Here is a 25,254-nt window from a genome sequence, read left to right as displayed (position 1 = left end):
GACTCACACTGCCGAGAATAATATCAGCTTGTGAGCACTGAATGACCTATTACAGATCATTTAGTGCCCATCGTTAGCTACTGATTGCCAGTGTAAATAAATTAAACAATCATTGATAGGTAAATATTTACCAGTTGGTGGTTGTTTAGTACTGCCGGTCGGTCAGTGTGAACAGACCATTAAGACATAACTGGGCATCCAGTACAAGTCCAATCCAATCTGGCTGGCAGTATATTCCGGGTCAGTAGGGTGCTTCATTAATAGCTGGACTGCTTTGTTGCCTACCTATGGTACATCACTAAATGTAAGGTAAAGCAGGCGACAATAGTGTCCTATTTGTTACCGGCATTTCTGTGGAATCTGATGCAGCTTGCCCCTATGAATTGTGTGCTTACACGAGGGCTGGTAAAATGGACCCGGTGTTTGGGCAGCTTAGCAATGCTCTTACCAGGGTTTTTAGTTCCAAGAAGGTCAGTGTGGTACAGTTGAAGAGTTCGGGAGGAAGCCAGCCCTTTTCCTCACTACAGTGCCGAATCGCATTCCCTGAAAGAAACAAATGTAGGAGTTGAACAAAAAGTAGGAAGAAACCTAATACAGAATGTTACCTCATCATATATGAGCTAATTAGTAATCTCAGAACCAACAAGAATACCAGCATAATATATTATCTAGAAGACATTTATTGTTTCATGCATCAGGGATCAAGACCATGCATGAAGGAGAGGAACTGAGAATCTTTGTAGACCCCACACTATTTTGTCTCACTGGATTGGCACCTGGGCAAGGGTGGTGAAGCAGTACAGTGTAGTGTGGCTAACAAAAAACTCTGTCCTACACACCATGAAGGTTTCTTTTACTCTCCATGGATGGGAATACTACATAAATGAACCACAGTTCTGATTGCCTATAGGATTTGATATCAGACTAGATTAGTATTATCTTTTATAACATTGATTTACACAACTTAAAAAGTGCTATTCCCATCTCCAAGATCCTATCCCAACATGTAGTAGGTGTAATAATAATAGTAGCAAATACCTTCAGTTAGAATGTAGTGTAATTCTCCTGATTCGCTATGTCGCTTACCTCATGTGCAGGGCATTGCAGTAGCTTAGGTATCTATAGTTACGACCACTCATATAGTGACCGTTAGTTAATTAGTTGCTAGTGGTCGTAACCATGGGCACCTAAGCGACTGCAATGCCCGGCACATGAGGTAAGCGACATAGAGAATCAGTAGAACTATACTACATTTCTAATTGGAGGCATTTGCTATTATTATTATTACGCCTAGTACATATTGAGATAGGATTTTGGAGATGGGAATACCCCTTTAACTATAAAACATGCTACTAAATACACTGAACTGACCTAGAAAAGCTATATGATCCAGTAGCAGTATGGACCTGTCCTATGGTGATTTACATCATGCTAATTGGATGGGTGTTTCTTACACGGAGCTGGTGGAATTTATCAAACATCTGTCAAGTCGGTCTTTAAACCTTGTCTTTTGTGGGATGGCTGGAAGTTTTAGGTTACTTGTTACTCTGTACAGATTTTCCTCAGGCCAGTAATACTATGACAGTCCTTTTCTGGCACCTGATCTGACATTATAAAGCCATAGTAACCCATAAATAAGGACTAACTAACAAATATTAATACCAGACTTACAAGAGTATATATAGTGTGAAGATAAACTAATATAGTACTAGTTCCCTATATGTCACGTACATCACTAGCGTCACATGTAGATGAAATGAATTTTCCCAATAATTACACTGCCATTGTGCTTGCTGCATTCTGCGGAAATGAATGAGGAGTGCAGGGTATGACTCAGGGTGTAAATAATTTAGTGCCGAGCTTGTCATGCCTACCATGCATTAACGTGGCAGTCTTTAACTCTGAAGGTAATGGATGGGGAAGAAAAAGAAGTAGTGGGTGAGAAGAGGCCTCCTATAATTATCAGGAATTAGAGCGTCTAATGCACATATGTTTTACTGTGTCAGTGCTCTTCAAAAATGGATAATGATCTGATTAACAAAGAAAGGTAATCCTATAAAAGCACCTGGTATAAGGGTGACACAATTGTAAACGAGAGTGGGGCGACAGACATGATGAGTCTGATCTGTGAGAGCTGGGCCTTTAGGGCTCGATCAGACAGGCGTATTACCCGTGTGCTGTCCGAGTAAGAATGGGACCGCATACTGATCAATGATAATCAATAGGGCTGTTCAGATGAGACAGGGCCAGGGCAAAAAATATCTCAGCATGCACTATTCTCTTCCGTATATCTGGTGAGACTCGTCTGTACAAGACTATGAGCGCGCAAAAAAGATGGGTCCCATATGGATCATCCATATAGCATCCTATTTATAAGGATACATTGTCATTATTAATCTAGGAAACTGTACTGATCATGTACATTTAAAAATGTTAACGTGTGAATCGCACATGGATGTAAAATACAGACACACAGGCGACAATACAGATGAAAATCGTCTGAGCTTTCTGGATGAAAATCAGACATTTTTCATACTCTTGCCTGAACCTTATTCGGGTGTCAGGGTTTGTGTGCTATCCATCTTTTGCACAGACAGCACAAATACCCATTGTGGTCGCTGGGACTATTCACACAACTAATTTTTTATGCAGACGAATGGTCAACATCAAAAAAATCGTAGACGTCGTCCTCTGGTCCAAATTGTGGGCTGAGCTCAGTCATTTAGGTAAATGGCTTAGATTTAACCAACTAGTGGTAATATATGGACATATGGAACGCAAATAGAGGACAAACAGACCAGTATACAGATGGTCACAGCCCACCTCCTCTCCCCTCTTTACAATATCCTGATAAATGTAAGTTCATTAAATAGTCTAATGCTAGGCATAATATGAAAATTGCTTAAGTATCTTTTTTATAACAATATCAAAATAGAGATGTGAAGGGAAAAAACATATTTTTAAATACATTAATTTGATCTGAATAGGCCATTTTCTGATGACACATTCCCTTTTGAGTCCTATGGGCTCCTGTACATTGTACCATCATATGGGATCAGATTCACAAATTTTAGCAATAACATTTTAACACATTTTTCTTTTTTTGTTAATTTTTCGGTACCTTTCTATGACAACATATTGTTTATTCTCCATGAAATTTCCATATTCTTCTACAAGCAGGTTTTACAGCTACACTTACCGACAGATCCCTTGGGACAAGGAACAGCAGCTGGTTGACCAAACTTGGTCTGTGGCCACCAGATTCCAGCCTCGAAGGCTTTAGGACATGCATTATAAATCACTGCAATAAAGGGAGAAACCAAATCACACGTAGTCTGCGATAATGTCTTTGACTGACGGGCACATGTAAGCTCCCGTATAAATAATGACTTCATCACAGAATAAGGAAATTGCAGCCTTGTAGAGAAATGATAACCATGTCATGAACAAGCTTGTATTATTATCATACAGAACCACAATGGTGAAAAGACCATACCAGGGAAGACAGACTTTCTATTATTGTACAATAACATTTCATTTATTGTCACCCTCTACTGTTCAAGAGCCAAGAATAATAAAATTGTCATAGTCTCTGCAGCTGTTCCCTGCTGACTCATCCTGTGCCAAAAAAGGTTTAAAATAACAAAACCCAATGTTGCTTCTAGTGATTTAGTAAGAACGCTGGTCATGGAAACACACATGGTTTCCTCTGTATTGAAATTATGGTAGAAGAATGCATAAAATCCCATCTATATGTATATTGGAAATGATCATCAGAGACGGTGTGTTTGTAGCTGTATGTGTGCAAGATACACACTGACACTACACTATGTACTTAGTATATATAATCCGGACTAATAGTCAAGTGTTGAATGTTATGCGACCTATGACATGACCTATCAATCAGGACAGAGTGTTTTTCAATGTGGTGCTTGGTTAGAAAGCAAACTTTGGCTGTGTCCGCCCAACCCACCAAATTACAGAGGATGGTGCAAGGAGGGTGGGACTGGCCCACCACAAGACCGGAGGATTCTTTGGTGGGCCCACGTGCTGGCACTTTCTACAGCTACGGGCACAGCGGTGATAAAATGCTGGCTGATGGGAACAGTGTTCCGTTCCGTACACAACGTGAGCTGCAGTCTGCAAGGAATGAACTCCATCTACCATATATACAGAATTCAAACATGATACATAACATAGAGGTTTAGCTGAACGCAACACTATCAATCATAGGTTTAATTTAATGTTCGTACCTTCACAGCCATCATTAGTGACCTCTGCAAAAGGATTGTCACAGCGGTTGCACTGGCGCCCAATGACGCCAGGTTTGCATGGGCACTGACCAGTCTCCATGTCACAACCACGTTCATATGCTCCTGAAGGGAAGCAGTCACATGGGTAACACGTGTCACTGTCTTGTGGTCTGTAGTAATTGTCCTGTAAAGGAGACATAAAGACTAATTACTACAAAACATCTATCTGATCTTTTCATTGTGCTCCCAGAGAATCAATGGCCATTTTTTCATATAGAAAATATTAATAAGGTGAGTATATAATTTGTGTCTCTGACGGGGGGAACCTTTGTTCTTGTAAGCTATTTATCTATATACTCATGTGGACATTAAACCATTCTTCACACTTTAAAGGGAAGCTATCCTCAAAACATGATCCAATGTTTAAATCATGTTTTTGTGTTAAAAGTATATATTTTTAATTTGTGGCAATGGTTTTCTTTTTAACCTATCACAATCTGTATTAAAAATAGAAATCTTGCAATTTTCACAATGACCACTGGGGCTTTTTTTACACTCTAATTTCCTGTTTCAGGAAACAACACATGTACATTAGGAACAATAAACAGACACTGACCATCTAATGAGCGTGTGCTAAGGTCACAGCAAAGGGAGGGGGAGCTGTGACTTCCTCTGTTGTAATTGCTGGATCTTTGGTTATAACCTTTGTGTAAAGAACTTACCTGTCATTTACTGAAATAAAGCATAGCTGAAAATACTTCCTGAAAGGACAGGAAGTATAAATCTAAAAAAGCCCCAGTGGCCAGTTTGAAATTGCAAGATTACTAAGTTTTTGTTTTTAATAAAGATCGTGATATTAAAAAAATAAATAGAGAAAAACATTGCAATTTTTAAAAAAAAAACGGTAACACAAAAACTTGATTTGAACAATAGGTTCTTTCCTGATGATAGCTTTCCTTTAACATACTGGAAATGATTCCAACACATCCTTACCTTACAGCGGCATTCTCCATTTGTCTTATTACAATCAGGGTCAAATCCTTTACTAACATCACAGTTACAGGGTCCACAGATAGGATTGCCCCACCAGCCTCTAGGACAAGGTAAATCGACTCTAAAAATGGGAGATAAAACTAAACATTAGATAAAGGAAAGATAACAATGGAGAATAACTGTGGTATGATATCAGACGACTGCTCAGCTTTAGATAGAGAACTTGGCAGCATTAAGACTGAAGTCACTTTTTCCTTACTTGTTCTCACAGTATTCTCCATAGTAGCTTGCTCCACATTCACACGTGTATCCATGAGAAGAGCTTGGCTTTCGAGTACAAGTAGAGACATGTTCACATGGGTTCAAGCTGCACACATCTACACAGTCTCTCCCAAAGAACCCTAAAGGAAAGTAGAGGATACAGTTACATGTGCTGCTGGGCAGATGCCATATCAGAGCAGAAACCTTTCAGATAATAGGATGAATGCCGATAATGCCACACATGCTTTATATGTCTGTGAGCGAGTGGAGATCATTAATGTTGTGTTTTTTCTAATCCTTAGTAATTCAGGGTCACAAGGTGCGTATTAGGTCACTATTATACAACACGGTGCACAAGCAGCCAAGTAAGCAATGCTGATATATGATCAGTGACTGCCGTCTGCTGCATGGCTGGACTGGTCGAGTCCAGAAGTTCCTTATAAGATTAAATTATTAATATATTATTTATATCTGGCAGGTAAGGTTAAAAAACATTGACCACCAGACATAGTAATTATAACCTAAACCCCTTAATATCGTAGGGGTTACAAATAATAGTTACATAGGTTGAAAAAAGGTCCATCAAGTTCAACTTTTCTCCACCAATTATACATTTTTAATACATATTATATATTAATAAATATAGTCATTTTTTACCTGCTACTTTTTGATAAAGACAATTTTGGAGATGTCCTTAACTCGGTCAATATGCCTTATCTGAGCATGATTAAGTCATAGCGAACTTAGCCATGTGTGCATTATATGGTTGGCAGGTGAAATGCCAAGCAGGACGTGGCTTCCTTCACCAACTGCAACTGTTTAAAATGGGTCAGAGAAGTTGGACTTGTGGTGATCAGCAGATTTCTAGGCTAGCTTCTATTTTGTCATCAGACCCTACACATTTTTCCTTGCTTCTACCAAATGTATAAATAATGGCTTTTCTGTACACAAACTTCTATACACATTTTTTCCTATTTTACACAAACTTCTATACAGACCTACTTTCTACCAAATGCAAAATGTATGAAGTTAGTCCTACCTGGTTCACAGTTACAAGAAAAACTATCCCAATCGTCAGTGCAGTCACTGTTGTAAGGACATGGATTGGCATCACAAGGATTGTCAACCTCACAGCCACTTTCCACATTGATGATTTCAGCCTTATTCATGTTAAGTGTTCCTATATTCGTTGACGTTTCTCCCATTCTTACTCCCTAAAGGATATTGAATAATAGAGGATAAGGCGTTTCCACCAATGACCGTGCTATGACAATGATAATTGCATTTGATGTAATGGTTTAGAGTAGTAATTAATTTTACTTTGATGTCTCCGGTAAACAGTGCAAACAAATATTAATAACGGTTCCTTTTGGTCATCCAAGAACAAAACAGGACAGTAACAACACCCTAATGGCTCGTACAGACAAATAGACTGTATATTCGGATCAAGTGCGCTCAGACAAAATATCGGATTGCATTCGGACCAATATTATTCTAGGGGGCTGTGCACAAGTCCGATATTTTCCTAGAAAAAAATCACAGCATACCCGAGCTGGATCCGATACGGATCACACTCAGCCATGCAAATCAATGGGTCCGTGGAAGACATCAGACTTCACTCAGATGACATATGAGTGTAGTCCGATTTTCACAGACTTACAGAAAGAAGAAGATGGAGAAATTTTTTTTCTCCATGTTCTATTTTGATAAAATTGGATCATACTGTGATCATACTCTGATCAGAATGTGATTAGCACATTAGGCAAGATTCTCTCGGATGAGAGAAAATATGCTGGAGTGACCCTAGCCTTAGGCAAAGTTCCCAAGATGAGTTTTTGGTGCATTTTTGACACTGTGTATTTTCGCTGTGCAAACACTGCAGCGTATAACAGTTCTAGCAAAGTCTATGGGATTTATAGAAATCTCATGCCCTCTGTGATTATTTTTTTACACAATATAAACTGACATACAGTGCGTGTTTGAAATACGCAACATGTCTGTTGCAGTCAATATGTGTTTTATTTGCGTATTTTCCCCATACACTTTAATGAGATGAGGAAAATCCACTAAAACACATAAAGCACTGACCAAAAGTTTGGACACACCTTCTCATTTAAAGATTTTTCTGTATTTTCATGACTTTGAAAATTGTACATTCACACTGAAGGCATCAAAACTATGAATTAACACATGTGGACTTATATACTTAACAAAAAAGTGTGAAACAACTGAAAATATGTCTTATACTCTAGGTTCTTCAAAGTAGCCACCTTTTGCTTTGATGACTGCTTTGCACACTCTTGGCATTCTCTTGATGAGCTTCAAGAGTTAGTCACCGGAAATGGTTTTCACTTCACAGGTGTGCCCTGTCAGGTTTAATAAATGGGATTTCTTGCCTTATAAATGGGGTTGGGACCATCAGTTGTGTTGTGCAGAAGTCAGGTGGATACACAGCTGATAGTCCTACTGAACAGACTGTTAGAATTTGTATTATGCCAAGAAAAAAGCAGCTAAGTAAAGAAAAAAGAGTGGCCATCATTACTTTAAGAAATGAAGGTCAGTCAGTCCGAAAAATTGGGAAAACTTTGAAAGTGTCCCCAAGTGCAGTTGCAAAAACCATCAAGCGCTACAAAGAAACTGGCTCACATGAGGACTGCCCCAGGAAAGGAAGACCAAGAGTCACCTATGCTTCTGAGGATAAGTTTATCAGAGTCACCAGCCTCAGAAATCGCAGGTTAACAGCAGCTCAGATTAGAGACCAGGTAAATGCCACACAGAGTTCTAGCAGCAGACACATCTCTACAACTGTTAAGAGGAGACTTTGTGCAGCAGGCCTTCATGGTAAAATAGCGGCTAGCAAACCACTGCTAAGGACAGGCAACAAGCAGAAGAGACTTGGGCTAATGAACACAAGGAATGGACATTAGACCAGTGGAAATATGTGCTTTGGTCTGATTAGTCCAAATTTGAGATCTTTGGTTCTAACCACCGTGTCTTTGTGCGACACAGAAAAGGTGAACGGATGGACTCTACATGCCTGGTTCCCACCGTGAAGCATGGAGGAGGAGGTGTGATGGTGTGGGGGTGCTTTGCTGGTGACACTGTTGGGGATTTATTCAAAATTGAAGGCATACTGAACCAGCATGGCTATCACAGCATCTTGCAGCGGCATACTATTCCATCCGGTTTGCGTTTAGTTGGACCATCATTTATTTTTCAACAGGACAATGACCCCAAACACCTCCAGGCTGTGTAAGGGCTATTTGACCAAGAAGGAGAGTGATGGGGTGCTACGCCAGATGACCTGGCCTCCACAGTCACCAGACCTGAACCCAATCGAGATGGTTTGGGATGAGCTGGACCGCAGAGTGAAGGAATAAGTGCCAACAAGTGCTAAGCATCTCTGGGAACTCCTTCAAGATTGTTGGAAGACCATTTCCGGTGACTACCTCTTGAAGCTCATCAAGAGAATGCCAAGAGTGTGTAAAGCAGTCATCAAAGCAAAAGGTGGCTACTTTGAAGAACCTAGAATATAAGACATATTTTCAGTTGTTTCACACTTAAGTATATAATTCCACATGTGTTAATTCATAGTTTTGATGCCTTCAGTGTGAATGTACAATTTTCATAGTCATGAAAATACAGAAAAAAATTTAAATGAGAAGGTGTGTCCAAACTTTTGGTCTGTACTGTACAATTTTCAAAGTCATGAAAATACAGAAAAATTTTTAAAAGAGAAGGTGTGTCCAAACTTTTGGTCTGTACTGTATATGTTTTTATTGCATTTCCGTGGCAGAAACACACTAAAACAACACATATGACTGTGGCAATTAAGTTTTATTAAAGCCAAATACTAGGAAGTTTAAAAACAAAGCAGTTTTCTATAAAACATGACATATCGAATTAAAGCAAGAATCACAACAACAAAAAAAACACAATAATAATGCATATAAAAAAAAACACTCAAAAAACGTAATGAAAAATTTGCAAGTAACCTAATATAGCAAATAGATCCAGAAAATCTGTAACATCAAAAACTCACCAGATACTTACTGTGAGAACGTAGACTTACCGATAATAAAGCTGGTTTACTATTTAGTTAAGGAAGAAACTTTTTTTAAAACAACTACTATTATTACTACACAGTTACCTTCATGCAGCCAGTGAAGCCCTGCGTTACATGGCCGTCTGTGTCAGATAATCCACCAACAAAGATGGCCTTCAGTTTCACTCCCGGCAGATCATTGCCAATTTCCACAGAGTTCTGTCAAGACGTAGAAGAAAACACTGTGAGCAAGTAATCCATTATTTTAGTGGAATCACAAACTCTTTCCTCGAATATCATGTTCTCATGAACTGGATGTACAAAAATAACTTTTACAAGAAAGGTTAAAAGTAAACTGCAACTTTAGAAACTTTTATGATGGAAGATTAATTTCTACCTGATAAACTCCATAGTCTAGATACATGATCGCTAAATACTTGATGTCCTTCCCATCCTTGGAGCTCTTCAGCTCTATGAGCAGGTGATGCCATTCACCATCACTGACCCTCATCTGCTGGATCTTCATACCAGCTACACGGGTGATGCCACTGTACACTTCAAAGTCCAGGTAACTGTTCAAGATCTGTTGGAAAAAAGTATTGGCAGCTCTTGATAATGTTATTTCTATTGCCAAGTATCATGTGATTATTATTAATGTATACCATATATATTATATATGACCTGGACTGACAAGGTGGGCATCCAAAATTAGATCCAATGTACAACAGATGTCTAAGAATGCGGAGCAAGAAAATATTGTCTGTTCTGTTAAATGGGGAAGAAGGCATGGATGCCTGGAGACTGCTAGGTGCACACCCTTAATAGTACAAGGCACAGGGAAATTACATTGATAGTTAAAGGACCACTCCAGTGATTTATTGTTATTTTCCCACTAGCTAGATATCACGTATATGAGTGTAATTAGTGTAGTACCATACTCGCTGGCCGCTGTCTTCTCCCGGTATCAGCCCCACTCTGGTGTCACATGACCGCCTCTGTAACCTGCCAGATTACTATGTGGAGCGGCGGGTACAATCTCAATGTAAGTCTATGGGGCTCAGAACCAGGCTACAGAACCTCGTTCTCAGAGATTTACATTGAGAACATTCAAAAAGTGACCTCTGTCCTGCACAGCAGCCATTGTGTGATTCGGCAGGTCACAAATGTGGTGACGTAGTGCCAGAGCAGGGCTGATACCATGAGAAGGCGGAGGCCGGTGAGTATGTTACTACACAAATTATTTATTTTACTCACTTATATAGAGCCATTAATTCCACAGCGCTTTACAGACATTATCATCACTGTCCCCATTGGGCTCAGAATCTAGATTCCCTATCAATATGTCCGGAGTGTGGGAGGAAATCCACGCAAACATGGGGAGAACATACAAACTCCTTACACTCATATACGTGATTTCACGCACATAGGAAAATTTAAAAAAAATCACCGGAGTGGTCTTTTAATAAATTAGCAGGTCAGCTTTTAAAAGAACAACTTAGGAGACCTTGGGTGATATATAGCTATACAGTGGCATATTTCAGGGGCATCTATCAGATGATTATTCTGACGTACACTGCACACAGATACAGTCTAAGTACCCCAAGTAGTCATGGATGTGGAATTTCATGCGTTACTTACAGGTGTATTGCTAAGCATTGCCCTATACTTACATAGTAACCCTTGTTCACCTACCTGAATGTTAATCTTTGTTGAAGAACCAGCATTAATTTGCATCAACATGCCAGTAGGCTGGCGGGTTCTAAACATTATCCCAATGAACCATGGCACAGACACTGTAATATCCAACTCAGGCCATATAACAATGCCATTTCCTTGGAACCGTTGTAGAAACGGCATTACTGAAAATATATTATTAGAAGGAATTATTCAGAAATTTCATACTGCTTGAATGATTGAGAAAGAAACAGTGGAATAACAATAATGTTGTAATTAAAGGCAATCTATCACCAAGTATTCGCCACCTAATCTGGGAGCAGCATAATGTAGAGACAGAGACCGTGATTAGAGAGATGTCGCTTACTGGGCTGCTTGCTGTAGTTTTGATAAAATCAGTTTTATTAGCAGGGGATTATCACAAGAGGACTAGTAAACCTGATGCCAAGTAGTCCTCCATATTTATGAGCTCTGTATAACCCCATCACCACCACTGATAGGCAGTTTTCTGCCTATGCACAGCGTACACAGAAAGCTGCCAATCAGTGGTTGGGTGGGGTTAACTAGCTCAGCCATTAGAAAAATGGTAGATCTGGAGTTATTTTATCAAAACTGCAGCAAGCAGTCCAAGCAAGTGATACATCGATGGAATTAGGGTCTCAGCCCATTCATCATGCTGTTCTTAGATGGGGGAGCAAAAATCTGGTGACAGATTCCCTTTAAGTCACTGTTGGACTCCATAATTATATACCATTGTCATTCTTAATTCATAGCTGTCTGATATGTAGTGTTTTAATCAAATTGGAAGTACAATGTTTGAATTAATCATGTTGTCCATATAAATGCATGAACATTAGGTAATCTAGTTTGAGTCCGTTATGTAATATGTGAAATAAAAGATGTAAAAATTGCATAAAGTAATGACTCGGAAGTGGCTCTCAACATATTATAACCAACATACTGCTGATCACCATACAATGTTGGCCATATTCTCTATTGCATTTGCACTTGTTTTTTGTGGCGTTTTGGATGTTTTGGCCCTTTTTTTGTTTATGTGTTTGTCTATTTTCTTTAGTTCACAGCTGTGCACAGAGTTCAGTATTTCCTGATGTTTTCGCCTGATACAACATGTACATCCTTTTGAAAAGTCGCATATGCACTCCAGGCCACCCCTCAACCCTCCCACAAGAATAATTTTATGTACGCCAGAAATTTTGGCCAAACTTTTTCCGCATTTTAGAATTGCGCTAAAAAGTCACAAAGCAGTCTAAAACTGAGAATAAAGAGCATTGTTTCATTGTTCATGAACCGTGTACATTATTTTGACGAATTTGGCATGAACAACGTCAGTGGATACAAAAGAAAGAGAATACAAAAAAGGACTTAAAAAAAATTATAAATAATGAATCAGGCCCTGTATGCCAACAATATATGGCAAGTCACAATAATAGCAGTACATACCTTGTTCACAATTCTTCCCTCCATAATGCAGAGGACAATCGCAGAAGTAGGTGTTCCACTTATTAACACAGGTCCCCTGGTTCTGACATATATTGGTATCACAAAAGTTCTGCTTTGCAGAACAACCTTTAAATGATGAATATGAAGCCATTAGTAAGACGTGCAAGAACAGTTTTGTCGGGTCATTCTGCTAGGAAGTCAAGAATAAAACATTTTTTTCCAGAATCACTATTGAAAAACATATATTTAAAAGCGGTTTCAAATACATTTATAGCATATTAATTGGGTAAATCTTTACAAACTGATTGCTATTGTTTTGATCATCTCCAGTAGCCCAAAAATGAAGGCACCCGTGAACTCCATGTATGTCTGTACAATCCTTATTGTTGTGAGTGGAAAGTATGGAAACAACCAATATGCCATAAATGTGTTTAATGATGATCCCTTCACAATGAATAATTTAACTGAGACTTGTGGCTTAATAGATGATTATCCACTTTTCTCCTTCATGATATTCAATCTACTCTGAGCTAAAAGTTTCACTGAAACATGTAAAGATTACTATATACTTCCATTCTCTGTCTAGCTGCGCTGTTTCAGTTTAGCTAATTTATAAAAAAAACACACACAAAAATTTCGCCTTAATGATAAATTACCTGGTAAAGTGCCATTATTGGCTATATAACTAGCCATGTCTATCGGTCTACTGTCTATTGTTAAATTCCTCATGCATCCAATGAACTGTCTGTTCTGTACCGGGAAGTCCTCCGGCAAATCAGGAACGCCTCCAAGCAACAGTGGTCCAGTTAAGTCAAGAGACCTAGAAAAACAGGTTACATATTACATACATGGCAACTTTTTCATTCCGACCTGCAAACCACCAAAATGCTTTCACTAGATACATTACTGGCCCTTATGAAACTATTACCGACTATGACTAAGGCCTAAAAAGAACAAGCAATTTATGCTCGACCAACAAAAAAATTCACTTACTTCTTGGACCCAGTTTGGGTTCCCTGGGCAGCACAGGTGTAGTTCTTGATAAGGTTCCCAAACCTTATAGCTACGGCGGTGTCACAGTCATCTACAGTAACTACAGCCACCTTCTCTCCCGATGGACCATGAGGAATACCCAGCCTTCCAATGTTGGGCTTGAAGAAAAGAAGAACATTCATATTAAGCACAGTACATGCATATTGTACCTTCACATTCATCAACATGCCATACAAGAAAATGTGCAGAAAAGACTGAGAAAATATCTGTCAAAATGTACAGACAATGTTGCCTTCACACCACTTGACCCAAGCATGGCTAAGCCAAGTTTGAGTGACTTTTCTAAAACAGCCTGAAGGAGAATAGTTCCTTGACTTCTGTAGCTGCTGAACTGGGTCTGGACAATGTTATCCGTAGGCAGGTGTTGGCCAGTCATATATATTGTTTTTAGTGCAGTCGTGGGATCTACATGGATATTAACCTCTCTATAAAGCAGGTTTTATGAGTGTCCTGGTGGCCTGCATGTGCTCCTGGTGGTTCAGCAGCTATGGCATTCAGTCATGCACTCAGTGAGTGAGCGGTATGTCACCCTGTAATTAATGACCAGTGGCAGTATCTTTTATAGAAGTGACTATCACTGTAACATATAATTAATGTGCAGTAGAGCACTTCTAAATATGTCATTAGTAAGGACAGAGGCAGGTTTATTTTCATTTCATACTATAAATGCAATGATTATCTCTAGGAACAGGCTTTCCACAACTTTTCCGATACAAGCCATAGTGATTGCTACAATGTATATTTTATTTTACTGTCCCCATTGGGGCTCACAATCTACAGTCCCTATCAGTATGTCTTTGGAGTGTGGGATGAAACCCATGCAAACACGGGGAGAACATACAAATTCCTTGCAGATGTTGTCCTTGGTGGGATTTGAACCCAGGACCCCAGCGCAGCAAGGCTGAAAACCCCATGTTCCACAATTTATTGCATTTGTACAGAAAGAAAAATATTTTAATAGAATTATCACTGACATCTTTCAACATCCTAATCATACAATATTGAAAGGTGTTGACCAAACCAGGATGACCAATTTTTAATTAAGTACTCCCCTTTGTAAAATATTTTTTTTAGATACACACACTCCATTTCAGCGATGTCGGAATGGGCTCTTCCGGTATTCGTGTCACATTATGCCACGTGAGCCCTGCAGCCAATAAGAGGCCGCTATTAGGCTGTCACGTTCTTATTTCCCTCGGACAAGCAGAAAAAAGTGAGAGTGCAGCAACCCATTAGCGGCCGATAATTTGCTGTGCAAAACTCAACAAATGCCACCCGAACCCCAGCAGATCTGGGGCCGACATTGCTAGAATTGCAGGGAGTGAGAGTATGCTTTTTTTTTTCATTTTACAAAAAGGAGTATATTCATTTAAAAAGGGGCTGTCCAAGTACAGATTAATGTGTTATTGTAAAGTCATTAGATCATAATTGTTTAGTGATTTACAGAAAATCAAGGAAACATTCAAGTGATCCCCCAGTCACACGGGTTGGTCTACCGGGCTTTGCAGCAATATTACATTTCAAGCCTCCCCTACTGCCACAAACTACAATATCAGCTTCAGGATTTAGACTTCTCTCTGCAGACACATGTCCATTCTGTTCACCACATTAGGGACAAAGTCATTTGTCTTTTCACCTAATAGTAAACTGACATCTTTTGTTTGGCTATTATTGTTGTTTGCATTACAAATCCCTCCGCTTTCATATCTCCTTCTGTCCTATTTTTATTCTCCACACCAATGGAAATAGGTGTGTAGGCCTCACTGAAGCACAATAAGAGCTGTCGATCACATAGAATTCATATATATAAGTTGTAAATCTGGATTGGTAAGAACTGGTAAATCGGTCAAACCATTGGGAGTGCACTGATGGCGACAACAGAGGATCCTAAATTCTGAGTGTAAATAGAGTAACAGTCAACCACGTGTGCTACCACTATTATTTGTCTATGGGAGTGCTGAAAATAGGAGAGTGCTGTTTTGGCTACCTTCAGCACTCCCGTAGACAATTAATGGAGCGGTAACACACGGGCTTGGCTGCTACAATATTCACCCACGGGATCAGGACCCACTGTTCTTCCCAGCAGCAGACACTCACCAATCTACCTGTTATTACACAGCCAGTGGATAGGTGAAAGTTAGTGATAACTCTTTACAACCAGAATATCCCTTTAAGCGTAGCTTTGATGGAAGTAACAGTACCAAGCAAATGAATTAGAGCTACAGGGAACTGCAGGGAACAATGATCTCCTTTATACTAGACGACTAGACGGAACAAGACCTTTCTAATAGTCACGCTGTGTAGTTTCTCTGCAGTCCCTGTCTGTATTTCAGGTAATACAGAGCAAAGCGCTCAGGTAATTGTTGTCTTCCTCTATACCGGGAGATTTGGCATTCTTGTAGAAAAGGTGTAAAATAAACTGCTTAACATACAGCGAGGTCACGAAGAAACAAACTCACTTTGTGCCGTGAATGCTGATCCGTACCAGTTTGGAGCATGGCATATTGAATCATTATTGCATACATTTTATTTTTATTTATTCATTTTACTCACTTATATAGCGCCATTAATTCCACAGCGCTTTACAGACATTATCATCGCTGTCCCCATTGGGGTTCACAATCTAAATTCCCTATCAGTATGGAGTGTGGGAGGAAACCGGAGAACCCAGAGGAAACCCATGCAAACACGGGGAGAACATACAAACTCCTTGCATGGAGGTTTTTCAGTTTTATATATATATATATATATATATATATATATATATATATATATATTTGTGTTCAAGATCTCGGTTTGCTATCAATGAATAGTACATCTTTGTTAAACTGCAAAACCTGTACAACCCTAATACATTATACTAGAAATTGTAAAACTTTTCATTCCATATTTGAACCAGATTCACCATAAATTTATGGCGCATTGTTCAGGGCTTTAACCCCACGCCATTGTAAATTCAGTTAAGCTACTGCTCCTGTAATCTAGCAGAAGCGGGATGGATCTCGGGCTACCGAGACCCTGGTAAGAAGACACAAGCGGTTTATTATGGCTTTTGTCTTTTCTTTTGCTGGCTACTTAGTGCTCAGTAAGCGATATGCAGTGAACACAACTTTCCTTTCATACAGCCACGTAAAAAAAAAAAATTCAAAACAAAAAAAAAATAATGGCAGCCGAAAAGAGGAGAGACAAAAACTAAAAAAAAATGGTAGTTCATTCAGGCCCAGTCATGAAGGGGTTAATAAAACTTACGAAAAAAAAACTAAACTGTTATATAGATGACAGAAAAATCAGAATAATAGTTTTAGTCTAAGTTCCATTTGTTTTCTGTATAAACAGGATATAAAATGAGCAGAGTTCAGCCAGGAAAGTGGAAATGGCCAAAGCTGTTATGCTATAAAGAAGAAGAGGAGGCAGGTCATGCTGACATCTGTGCTGCGGTCAGACGGCTTTCCTCCACACTGGATGTTATCTTTACCACAGTGCAGTACACATCTACAACTGGTCATTTGCAGGTAATGTCACAGAATTAGGAAGCTGGCATTAATGCAGCCCACTATTGGATACACAAACATACTGTAAGGTTATGTTCATGTCATGTCTTATGGCCTCTTCTTAAAGTATATGCCAGGAAAAGCTCCCTTCATATATGTTAAAAGGAATCTGTCAGCAGGTTTTAGCTACCTCATCTGAGAGCAGCCTGATGTAGGCAAAGAGACCCTGATTCCAACAATGTATCACTTAGATTACTGGGTGCAGCCGTTCTGACAAAATCAGAGCTTTTAGATTTAGAATGAAGCAGAGCTGAGAAAGCTAACCCCGCCCACACCAGGCTCTGTATATACAATGTCTATAGACAGTGAGGTGCTTATCACAGGAGGGGCCATTGCCAGACTAATGTAGTCCAGCAATGTCAATCTTAGTAATAAATCCTTCACAGTTAGTAAACTACAGCATGCACTTTGACAAGAGACACATCCCTGAATTCTGTGTTTCAGCCTCTATCTCCTGCTGCCTTCAGATTACATAGCAAAAACCTGCTGACAGATTACCTTTAAACGAAGGTTCTGACAGATGAATAAGGCTACGTTCCCACAATGAGTATCAGCTGCGTTTTATAGTTCCAGCAGTGAATGGGATTTATAGAAAACTCATGCCCACTGTGCTTTTTTTACGCAGTGTTAACTGACCTACGGTGTGTGTTTAAAATACGCATCATGTCAATTTCTTTTGGTGTAAATATGCATTTTAGTTACGGACTTTTCCCATAGACTTGAATGAGATGAGGGAGATCCGTAAGTAGAAATGCATATCTGTTTTTAGTGTGTCTACATAGTGGAATTCACACTAAAAATACATGCAATCCGCACATGCCTCTATCAATAATGTTTTATCAAAGCCAAGTAACAGGACGTATCTGAAACAAAGCAGATTTATGTAAGAAAAGACATACAAAAAAGAACACGACAAAAACACATGTAAAAAACGCACTCAACCTGATATACCTATTTGGTGCAGAAATACTGCAAAAAAAAATGGCGGCATCGAAAACTCACCAAATACTTAAAGTGGGAACTTAGCCTAAAAAGTTGCATCCATCACACAGACTTTCATAATAAACAAAACCTGTTTAATGGATTACTGGATTTCGTGGGATGGAAAAACATATTGCTATGCGATTCCATAACTTTTTTTTTTTGGTATCCTAAAGCATACCGGCCAGACAGAAGTCAAAAATCATTTTTTTGGTCTCTGTCTGGAAATAGAGACCAATTGACAAGTTTAGCACGTGTTTTAGAAGCATTCCTAATGTAACACTATACGATGGGCAATAACATGGTGTGAACATAGCTTAACATAGTATAAAAACATTATAGCTGTTATGATAATTTATTGATGGGTGCAGAAACAAACAATGATCCATTATTACTAAACAATCAGATTACTACATTAATTAAACATTTTATGCAAGTCATCAACTATTTTGTTAAAAGGGTTGTCCAGCCAGGTAAAAAAATATTCTGAAAATAGGGCAAAATAACAAAGGTAAAGGAGTCATCTTACCAATCCACCTCCATTCTTGTTCCTGTGCTGCCGGGATCCACGGCAGGTCTCTACTTCCTGCTTTAGCAAAGATGTTTTCAACCCAGACAAGTGAGCTGCCACAGTCAGTGACTGGCTGCAGAGGTCACATGTCCAAATCACAGATGTTATAACTGGATTGGGAAGTAAAGATTGACAGTGGATGCGGAAATGTCGGAACCAGAGTGGTGGGGGATGGATAAAGTGAGTATGGCTTGTTTCATTCTGAACTGTTTTTTCAATAATTCTACTGGTATAAATTACCCCTTCAAGAATTATTCATATTGGATAAACTTGAGAGATAGTTTTGAGATCAGCATTAAGGAATGTTTTGAGACTTTCTGAATAAGCTCCGCAGTACTCAGGGGCTTGGCTCTTTTATACTTGCTGAAGATTAGCTGAATGGTCACATGAATTTTGGCGGTGGCGCATATTTCTAGTCATAATGTGCTGAATTATAATTGTGCTATTAAAGAAAAATGTTCAATTAAATCGAGGCTTTTCTTTTTTTTTTTCTCTTTTAAAATATAAAACATTTATAAAAACTTTGTTGTTCACAATCCAACAAGAAGACGAGAGCTGGATACTGGGCGTACAAGACACAGAAGTGTGGAGATACCTATTGTCTCCAAAGTTAAGACAATCTGCTCATTAGTTGTCCAATCATCCCTGGAGAATCATTTCATTAATCTTTTGGCCTCAGCCCAACAATCCAGTAGATAACACAATGGAAACTCATTTCCCAGGCATCCCCTTCCTGCTCCACCGCTCACAAGTCTACCTTACCTTTTATGTAATTTTTCGATGCAACAGGGCATTAACACTCATTGGAGGCAGAATTTGTGACTACCTGTGACAGCGCTTTCAATTTTCTGTGACACAAATTACATCAATCTTTATACAAGTATAAAATTATAAATATATATATATATATATATAAAAAAATATATGTATATAATATAACCATAAAAAGGCTGTATGCGTGAGCTATACTGGAAGCTCCCATAGAACCCAGCATAATGACCTAATAATTGCATATAGTAAAAAAAATTCCTCATAACTTCCATATTTATTTGATCTCCTGCAAAACCCATTCCAGCACATTATCAATTAATCTACTAACATGTTGATACAGGAAAAATATATCTTTGTTATACTATGCCTGAAGAGACCTGAGTAGGCTCGAAAGCTTGCAATTTTTTACCATCTTTTCAGTTACCCATTAAAAAGGTATCAACCACTGAGGACTCTGAAATCTAAATATTTTTCTATCTACTACCATGTGGAACTTTTCTGATCTGATAAAGATTTAGATATAGAAACAGAGCAGTAGAATATTTGTGATAAAGCTATATATACGCCAGCTAAGTTTAATGTACTTTATGAGCAATTTACTGTAATGGCTACTAGTACATATTTAATAAAAATATGCAATTTTTCATAATTTAATATGGTTAATGCAAATGTGTCTAAGGGTTCTCATAAACCATGTAGAAGAATATGGGGCGCTGTGGCCTCCTCCCCAATGTCTGGTTCCTACACAGTAACAAAGAATGAACTTAAGATGATGGAAAAAGAATAATGAATATAAATCATGTTTAATAAGCAAAAGGTGCAAAATGTTTCAACCTCAGGTAAAAGGTGGAAATTGATACTCAGATGCATGTTAATCCAACAGAACATCACTGGTATGTAATGTACCTGAAGGCACGGCCAGAAGATCACTTCAATGCTACAAGACGAAGATAATGAATGTGGCCTTCTCCCTCCTAAGCACCATATTTTCTGCTGTGCCTGCAGTGAATACTATACCTAGGCCAATTTGTCAAAATGGAAGGAGTAAAGTGACTTATCAGAGAAGTATTTAATATGACTGATGTGCGTGTCAATGACAACATTGTAGCAGGTGACGGTCTCGGAGTTACTGTCCTACAATGCCTGATGAGCACATGTGATTGGCAGAAAACTCCAATATAAGAGAGTGGGAGTTGCAGCAACGAGTAGCTTCTATGTGTATTGAATTACCCCCTTGGAGCACTCATCTGGCTCGGCTGTGTTTCAGCTTGCTGTGCAGCCAAAGGTCTAGGACATACATGTAAGAACCCCAAACCCAAGCACTGAGACACAGATCATTTCACTGGAATGCTTCCAAATCTACTTAAGCTCGTCAGTAAAACACGCAGAAAGGCGCTGCACGAAAGTGGATTCGATCCACAGTTTTCTAAGTCACCACGTCATCTCGTACTAGCTCCATCTAAAATGGTCATTATCTATAATCTTGACAACCTTTAAGCAATCTGTAAAGGGCCGAATTAATGGTTTTAGAACAAACTATACAATTAGCGACATGACAGACATGGTAAAAATCAAACTAAACTATATAAATGATTGTCCATATTCGAGTTTTTTTGCAGATGGTAAGACTAACAGCTCAAACAGCTAAAAAAATGTATGCAATTTAAAGATCAATTCTGGTCCATAGATAAACGATTGTTTGTCTGACCAATTAACTTTTCTTCATTGACCCACTTTCATTTAATATGTATGGGGGCCTTAAGCAGTGACATGTAGTTTGTGGGCCCCAATGAAAAATCTCCAATAGGGCCACAAGTAATCACTGTAATAGTATCAAGGTCACCATACATATTAGACTAGTGTCAGCCAACCCCGCCACTATCAACAAGTTCAGCCGACAGTCTTATGTAAATGGGGGAAACAGACAAATGATCATCGGGGGAGATGTCGAAAAGGCATGTTTGATTTCGAACTGACAATCTCTTTCTTCTCCAAGAGATAAACCATGACCAGACGTGTCTGACAGCGCCTTTCTCATGAAAAACACAGGAGCGCTCAAAAGAATAAGCGCTCCTGTATGTGGTGGTGCCAGCCAAGTCGGCTGTTTGATGAATGATTGACCGAAGCTTCATTTGACCGACAGCCATCTAATGTGTATGGCTATATGGCCAAAGTGGGCATAGTGGGCCTCTTTCTCTCACTGGTTCTTTTTGACCTTTAGAGCAGATTCATGTCGATGGCACCTTTCTTCTGAGTTTTCGAGCCAGTTTGATGATTTATATTAGCCAATAAGATTCATATTAGCCAATAAGCAGTATCAACAGGTGTCAAGGGTGTTTATAGTATGCTCCCTTTGATGCCCGTTTTGTACTATGTGAGACCCTATAGTAGGGTGTTGTACTCCACTAATTGGTTTTAGTCATTTTATATGCATTATTACAGTGTCTACAAATCTTATAATAATAATCTTTAATGGTAGAATTAGAAACTTACATGTATGGCGCTTATGAAACAATGGTAGTGTATGATAATAATAAAGCATAGGCTTGTTCTCACCCTTATTTAATCTTCCCTATGGACAGAAAATATTTGCATTGCTAGTAATGTGCATATTAATGCCTAATGAGACCTGTCATCTGAAATGTCACAGACCTGCTGATCGCTTACTCGAGAAGGAAAAAAAATTACACTTTAGCACGGCATAAATTGTTCAGAGGTAATTAACTTCAAACAGGCAAAAACAAGACATGTGTTTGCCTGCTACATTGTACTTAGTATTGCGTTTTCTCATAGACTAGAGTGAAGTTGTTTCTCATTGTTACTCTGGCTTGTCTTGACAACACCAAAGCTTAGAGTCTAAAGGTAAATCCCTAAGACAGGCAGAAAAAAATATAATTATTGGCACTGTACTTTATGTGCTATGAGGCAATAATTATGGCAAGGGAAGGATTGTGATGTAGACTGGAAAAAGTATGGGTGATATAGATTATATGCCAGCTGTGGAGGACCACCGGCGATAAACTTCACTTCAACAGACCTGCTATCAAGTTTAGTGTAGCTACGTATAGCTGGTGCGAAAAAATTCACAGAATCAGATCAGTAATCTGTAGCCGACATCCACCCCTCTTCAATTGATTTGCCCGCCTGGCACGATGACACGTGTGCACTGTAATCATAAAGTAGCGGCGGCTAATCCAAAGAGAGCTATGGATGGATGCCGGGAAGTGCTAGGCAGTTCTAAGGGCTCTGATTCAATGACCAGAGATTAATGACCAATTTGCACCAACAGGATCTATCACTTTTATTGTTGTGTCTAAAAACAGTGCAAAAGTACTTTTTGATCTCCACCATGGAACTATACTGATAATGGGGCATATTTATTCTAAAATGTAAAAAATAATTCCTTACCTGACAAGCAGATTACACAGTGGTATGTCCTAATGACACTAGCATGGTATATACTTGTGGGATTCTTGAACGCCAAGTGTCTATGTAAGGTATTCTCACATAGTATTCATAATAACCCAAGAAAGAGACGGCACCATATAAGGATGGCAGCAGCTTATAGTGATAAATTGCAAAACTAATCTGAAGTCAAAACAGTGAAAGGCATCGGCTGCCAGAAGCTCATCTCTCCATCCTGACGCCTGCTGCCTTCTACAAGTCAACTGCTCTTCAGCTGTCCTCCTAGCCACAAAGCATCTGCATTATAATAATAATGTGACTCAGCGTCCAAAAACAGCAGCACCCCAGTCTACTCTAGCATACAGATACACTGAAGTGAATGGAGCAGAGCAACAATAACAGCCAAAACCTGGAGACAGAGCTGGGGCTGTTTTTGGAAGAAGGCAATCATGTAATTCCAACTCTCGACAAGCCCTTTAAAAATGTTACATATATGATTGCTATAAAATAAATTATCCAGAATTCACTATTGGTTTTTTGTGTGATCCCTAACTAGGAGGTGCTAATGTTACTGTCCACAAAACTGTCACCAGTTGGTAAATTTCACTAATTCCTAGAAGGTATTTGGTTATTAAAAGCAAGTTGCAGTCAGGTGTAGCCTTATGTGCATGGTGCATGTGAGGACATCTCACCATCGGCGCTCTACACAATAGATAAGAATACTCTATAATTCATAAGGATGAGTATTTTACATCCAGGAACAGAAAAATTCTTGAAAAGCTGGATGAGCAGAGCTACTAAAAAACAGCAATCAATTATATCTAATTTGGAAAGCCACAAGAATCTAGAACATCTGTCATCATATTGACCCATCTTTCTGGTAGCTTAACGCTACTTGATTCCACATTGTTGGCGCACCTAAAAATTAACACATATGTAGCGCTTTTATACGTACAATCTGTCTCGGAGCGGCTGTGCTGTGTCACTGAATTTTTAATCAATTGGTTCAGCATAAAAATTAGCGTTCTCATTGTATTCCTATAGAGAGGGGCTCATATGTCTTGTGCTTTTTGCATCTGTACAAAGAGCAATGAGCTAACGTACTGTCAGTAGTGGTCTCAGGAAGTCACCCCGAGAGCCCGCACAGGTCTCCTTTGTAGTGCATATGCCTGGTACACACAATAACTCAGCAGTAAAGTGAATTAAACATCTGAAGCCTCTTAGGATTCAGGTCAATGAATTACGTGCAATTGGCCATCTCATTGTCCACTTTACTGCATCACTGGCTTTCAACCAGAGGAATTCTCCATATACATTTCCTGAACTGAGACACTCTGCTTCTCATTTGGGTAACAAACAAGATATTTCATCTACATATACGTAAAAAATGGAAAAATATTATTAAAAAATCATCCTAAAATTTAGTTGATCGAGTAAAACCATTGAACACAGCCCAGTGACCCCTATCCAACCCCTACTGTGCCTAATAGGATTGTCTCCATTCCAAAAACTGTGATGGAAGGTATGGGCTAAGGATTTACCATAACAATAAGTCAGTATTATGTATAAAAAGGACAAAAAAAAAGATTTTTAACGCCATGAGCTTAACAATTTTTGGTATTGGTGAAGTTTAAACATATACACTGCTCAAAAAAATAAAGGGAACACTTAAACAACAGAATATAACTCCAAGTACATCAAACTTCTGTGAAATCAAACTGTCCATTAGGAAGCAACACTGATTGACAATTTCATATGCCGTTGTGCAAATGAAATAGACAATAGATGGAATTTATTGGCAATTATCAAAACACACTCAATAAAGGAGTGGTTCTGCAGGTGGGGACGACAAACCACATCTCAGTACCAATGCTTTCTGGCTGATGTTTTGGTCACTTTTGAATGTTGGTTGTGCTTTCACACTCGTGGTAGCATAACACGGACTCTACAGCCCACAGAAGTTGCTCAGGTAGTGCACCTCATCCAGGATGGCACATCAATACGAGCTGTGGCAAGAAGGTTTTCTGTGTCTGTCAGCGTAGTGTCCAGAGGCTGGAGGCGCTACCAGGAGACAGGCCAGTACACCAGGAGATGTGGAGGGGGCCGTGGGAGGGCAACAACCCAGCAGCAGGACCGCTACCTCCGCCTTTGTGCAAGGAGGAACAGGAGGAGCACTGCCAGAGCCCTGCAAAATTACCTCCAGCAGGCCACAAATGTGCATGTGTCTGCACAAAC

General features: G+C 39.1%; 1 protein-coding gene across 4 annotated transcripts in view; it reads right to left on the bottom strand.

Annotated features, from left to right (window-relative positions):
* Nucleotides 1-25,254, bottom strand: part of CELSR1 (cadherin EGF LAG seven-pass G-type receptor 1) — a 171,890-nt gene that overhangs the window by 32,822 nt on the left and 113,814 nt on the right. For all 4 annotated transcript variants that reach the window (XM_073652148.1, XM_073652149.1, XM_073652150.1 and 1 more), the window contains exons 6-17: nt 13,681-13,838; nt 13,344-13,507; nt 12,688-12,813; nt 11,245-11,411; nt 9,950-10,135; nt 9,658-9,771; nt 6,547-6,721; nt 5,506-5,647; nt 5,247-5,367; nt 4,254-4,437; nt 3,200-3,301; nt 449-543 (exon numbers count right to left, since the gene is read on the bottom strand). In XM_073652148.1, the coding sequence (XP_073508249.1) occupies nt 449-543; nt 3,200-3,301; nt 4,254-4,437; nt 5,247-5,367; nt 5,506-5,647; nt 6,547-6,721; nt 9,658-9,771; nt 9,950-10,135; nt 11,245-11,411; nt 12,688-12,813; nt 13,344-13,507; nt 13,681-13,838 (1,734 nt within the window). The remainder of the gene's footprint in view (nt 1-448; nt 544-3,199; nt 3,302-4,253; nt 4,438-5,246; nt 5,368-5,505; nt 5,648-6,546; nt 6,722-9,657; nt 9,772-9,949; nt 10,136-11,244; nt 11,412-12,687; nt 12,814-13,343; nt 13,508-13,680; nt 13,839-25,254) is intronic.

This window comes from Phyllobates terribilis, unplaced genomic scaffold (assembly GCF_046119375.1).
Source record: "Phyllobates terribilis strain yellow unplaced genomic scaffold, ASM4611937v1 Scaffold_11__3_contigs__length_659146591, whole genome shotgun sequence".
NCBI lineage: Eukaryota > Metazoa > Chordata > Amphibia > Anura > Dendrobatidae > Phyllobates > Phyllobates terribilis.
Note: the sequence above shows the minus strand (reverse complement) of the source record. Positions and strands in the feature narration are given on the sequence as shown.